We start from the raw sequence: 4,733 nt of genomic DNA, 5'->3' as shown, positions 1-4,733 counted from the left end.
AGCTAGATGGCCGCTTGTTTATCTTCAAGCCTTTAAGACACCCCAGATGCTATATTTTTAGATAGCTGGGAACCATCACCTTTCTTTACCACATTTGCTTATGCATGCGCTTTGTCTTCCGTGATCATGTCGGGAAGGTGGGCATCATGGAATGCCAGTTTAATAGAACAAAGTGTTCTTGCATTGAGGGAGTGCTTGAGTAGAAGCCCAATGTCCATCTGTTACCTTAATACTAAACCTATAAATATACACATAGATCTATTTCCCCATCATCATATGTAAATATATTTACATATATACATGGCTGTATTTAGACCTCTATAAATTCCCTGTGAATCAGATGTTCCAACTTGATGATCCAACAAACAAGTCTATTTATGAGAAGGGAATTCGTCCTTCACAACTATTCCAAAGGTATCCCTTCTCCAGAAAGTACAGTTGCAAAGAAAGAGAAGTACATTTTTAATGTAATTTTCCTTTGATAGCTCATAGTGATCCTCTAGGACAGAGTAGAACTGCCCCTGTGAATTTCCAAGGCAGTAACTGTTTATTGGAGTAGAAAGCCCCGTCTTTCTCCGATGGAGCTGCTGGTGGCTTTGAACCGTGCATCACAGGCAACTTATGCCCACTACTGCACCAGGGTGACTGTGAGTTGGCATCGCCTTGCTGGCAGTGAGTGTGGTTTTTTGATAGTTAATCCTTATGGTGTACTAACTGCCTGAGAGGCACTCTGCCAAGGTGCTCTGGTGCTACTGTGGGCTGTTGGGCTGCTAATCAAAATGTCATCGGTTCAAACTCACCAGTGACTCCTTGGGAGAAAAATGAGTCATCTGCTCCTGTAAAGATCGACAGCCGTGAAAGCCCTCTGTAGGGTTGTTATGAGTCAGGGTCAACTTGATGGCAGTAGATGGAGGGTTCTTCTAAATATCTTACTTTTTTTATACTCCTTTAATCATCACAACAATGTAAGCAGCAGATTCTATTCTTAGCTGCATTTTACAGGTGAAAAAACCTAGGGGCCCAGACAGGCTAAGTTACATGCCCAAGGTCACCCAGTCAGTAATAGGTCTACAGCAAAGGACCCACCCTTTTTTATATATAAATCATTTTATTGGGGGCTCTTACATCCCTTATCACAATTCATACATTCCTCCAGTGTGTCAAGCACATTTGCACGTATGCCACCATCATCATTTTCAAAGCATTCTCTTCCCACTAGAGCCCCTGATATAAGCTCCCCATTTCTTCCCCTCCCTCCCTGCCCGCCCTCCCTCATGAATCCTTGATAAGTTATAGATTATTTTATCCATATCTTACATTGTCCAGTTTCTCTTTCTTAAGGCAGAAACTAAGAAGTAATCCTGTAGCAAAATGAACCGGGATTTATTTCATAAGTAGTCATTATAATCACCATAATTTATCACTCCACTGTATACTCTCCATGTTCACAGACTGTATTACAGAATTCAAGTTGTGTTAGTCTACATAGACTAGAGAAACAAAGTCAGAGACACACTCATATATGTTTAAGAAAAAGCTTTATATCCAAGAGCAATTGAGTATTGAGAAAACCTCCTAGCCCAGTCCAAATCAAGTCTATAAATCCAATATTAGCCCATATGTCCAACACCAATCTATAAAGTTCTCTTCAGACTCACAAAACACATGCAATGACACAAATGCAGGAAGATCACAGGCAAGTGGGTGGAAGGCCTTGTGGATCCAGCAGCGGTGTAAGCATCTCAGCGCTCTCCACATGGCTTTTCTGGCTCCAGAGGTCTGGCTCCATCAGCCTTTCTCCATGGGTCTTCTCCTCAGGGATATCTTGCAGGGAATGAGAGAGAGAGAGTGTGTGTCAGTCAGTCTCCTACCTTCAAGGAGGAAATACAGGAGTTCCCAGAATCCTCAGGAGAAAGTCAGGCCCACACAGAATCCTCGTTGGCTATATCCTGATTGACAGGCTAGACTCCACCCCTACACTCTTCTCAAATTGACACCAATTATGTAACTACCACAAAGTGTCCTTCGGCTTCCTATGACTCAGTGGAAGGAGTGATGCTATTCTTTGTTTTTTAAGCAATGACAATGAGAGGGACTCAAAGGGTTCCTAAAGCCCCTTTGATAGCTGGGCACACCTGGGATGCAACTCCAAGTTGTCTCCCTGCATGTACTGTTTGTTTTGCTCTGTGATGACGGAGTGGTTACACATTGGGCTACAATCTGCATGGTCAGCAGTTAGAAACCACCAGCTGCTCTATGGGAGAAAGACAGGTTTTTTTTACTCTAGTGAGCAATTACAGTCTTTCAAACCCATGGAGGGGGCGGGGCACTATGAGTCAGCATGAACTGGATGATAGCACTGAGGTTGTTTTTTCGGTTTGGTGCCTACCTGAAATTCAGGTACATTCCTCTCTCCCATGCATTTAAATGTTAAGTCATTTCTAATAGTCAGGTGAGTTTGTCTCCTTTATAACGAATACATTTGAAGTTTTCTCACGAAATTAAGGCTACTGTGAGGACCAAATTAAGATATTGTACACTTTCAAAGAAAAGTTCTTTACAGATTGTAAAGTGTTTTTCAGTCAATGCCTCATTACTTAATGGGCACGTGATAATAATTAAAAAAAACCAAACTAGAACTAGCATGGAAAGGAAACTAGAGAAGCAAATGGGTGATGTATTAACTAAATATAATAATTGTTGGGCACACGAAATCCCCGACGTGTGTGGCTTGCCTGGCCCAGGGCCTTATGAAGAGGAAAGAAAGCCAACCAAGCATCCACAACTACGATAGGGTCAGAGCCATGATGGCGAGGGCTCTGTCCTTACATGTTTTTCACAAGATTGTATTCAGAATTTTAAAAATGAAACTATGTGTTCAATTTCATTCATTCCAGTTTGGTAGTTTGACGTGGTTCGCTAAGGAGTTAAGTAAGAGTCACAAGCAAAATTGTGAAAGAAAAAAACTTTTTTATTTCACGGACTACCTCCAAGTATTTATGCATGCGTCCCCTAAGCATCAGTTATCCATCTTCAACGGCCTGCACAGCGCAGTCCGCTTGCAAGGTCCTGGAAGTGCCACTTACGTTACTGGGCTGGGTTCATCAAGGCCTTCCGTGGCTGGTTGTCAGCTTTCCCCCCCTTAGATTCCTGGTGTTGAAAAGACTTGAGGATTTAAGGGATTCAGCCTCTCACTGATGCTCCTTTTATGGCAGGTCCCTGCCTCCAACTGAGGCGAGTTGTAAGAAACTCAACTGCCGCCCAGGCACTTTTGACTCAGCAACCCTGTTGGACAGAGTAGAGACTGCCCTCGTGCATTTCCAAGACTCGGGCCCTTTTCTGGGAGCAGCTGGGCTCCTTTGTATAAGAAAACAAAACAAGAGAACTCATTGCTGACTTACAGCGACCCCCTGTGGGCTTCTGAGGCTGCAACTGGTTACCAGAGTAGAAAGCCCAGTCTTTCTCCCATATAGCTCCGGAGTTGCTGGTGGTTTTGAACTTCCGATCATCTGGATCACAGCCTAATGCATAACCAATAGAACACCAGGGCTCCCTTTTAATAAGAAAAGAGGATTCACATTTCATTACTTATCAATTTGCTGTACTCTGATTTTTAAAAGTTTTTATATTCAAATAAAAAACATTGTATTTCATATAATTTATTTAAAGTAAAATTGAGAAGTATAGTGTGGACATTGTTTTGTTGCTTTATTGTGGGGTTTTGTTAGACATTTAAATAACACGAATCTTTATTCGGTAACAAATTCATAACTTAGAGTATTGTTTTGCTATCTTTAAAGCCTCCAGTTAAATTCCTATCAACGGTTCTTGGCAAAAGTAACCTTCAGTTTTCGGGAATGAATATAAAACTGACCATCTCAACGTGTAGCCTCACACTGATGAATCTCGACAGCCAGCAGGTAAGATCCTGAATCTCATTTACAGGTTGATATGTCATCTGCTATTCGAGAGAGCGTTCGGCTAATCTGGTTTCAGACCGTGTGCCTAAACTTTCACAAAGCACAACGGAGAAGCTGTCCTTAGAACAGTAGTATAACGCACCACCCATCGCTGGACTTTTCCTGGCTGCATTGTTGTCAGACGTGGCCAGGCCACTCGGTGTACGCAGAATGAAACTCTACCCTGTCCTGCACCATCCTATGCGTCCGTTGTTGCCGCCACTCTGTCAGCCGTCGCCTTGAGGATCTCCCTCTTGTTCCACTTTATCAAGCATGAGGTCTTTCTCCAGAGATTGGTCCTTCCTGATAACAAGTCCAAAGTATGTGCGAGGAAGTCTAACGGAGAATTAAGGTGCAAAATAGTCAATACTATTTGGTGGTCATACGCCTGGGTCGTTCACGATTCCCCTTTAATTTTCCCCAAAGGAAAGCAATTACCTTATCAGAATGAAAAGAATGTGCATGCTGGGGAGGGGTGATGTTAATGTTTTCAAGCAGATACATTTTCCTCCAACCCCTCTCATCGAAAATCTTTCTAAAAGGTTATTGCATAAATGTGTATAGTTTTCTTTTCTGATGATTTTTAATATTAGGAGGTACTTAGATTTTGTTCTACTTAGACCCAGTCAGTATCATGGACGCAGCAGTGAAGAAGTCAGACAGTGTACTGCATTGGGAAGCTGCAAAAGCAGTGAAGTGTTCAAGATGTTACTTTGAGAACTAAGGTGCACGAGATCTAAGCCACAGGACTTCCAGTCCCCTCATGTGCCTGTG

General features: G+C 42.5%; 1 protein-coding gene across 2 annotated transcripts in view; it reads left to right on the top strand.

Annotated features, from left to right (window-relative positions):
• SHC4 (SHC adaptor protein 4) overlaps positions 1–4,733 on the top strand; it is a 150,720-nt gene that overhangs the window by 85,498 nt on the left and 60,489 nt on the right. For both annotated transcript variants that reach the window (XM_045286533.1, XM_004709419.2), the window contains exon 4: positions 3,801–3,920. In XM_045286533.1, coding sequence (XP_045142468.1) covers positions 3,801–3,920 — 120 coding nt within the window. The remainder of the gene's footprint in view (positions 1–3,800; positions 3,921–4,733) is intronic.

Source organism: Echinops telfairi, unplaced genomic scaffold (assembly GCF_000313985.2).
Source record: "Echinops telfairi isolate 266 unplaced genomic scaffold, ASM31398v2 ScPeMD7_8;HRSCAF=38, whole genome shotgun sequence".
NCBI lineage: Eukaryota > Metazoa > Chordata > Mammalia > Afrosoricida > Tenrecidae > Echinops > Echinops telfairi.
This window is presented reverse-complemented; position numbering and strand designations above follow the sequence as displayed.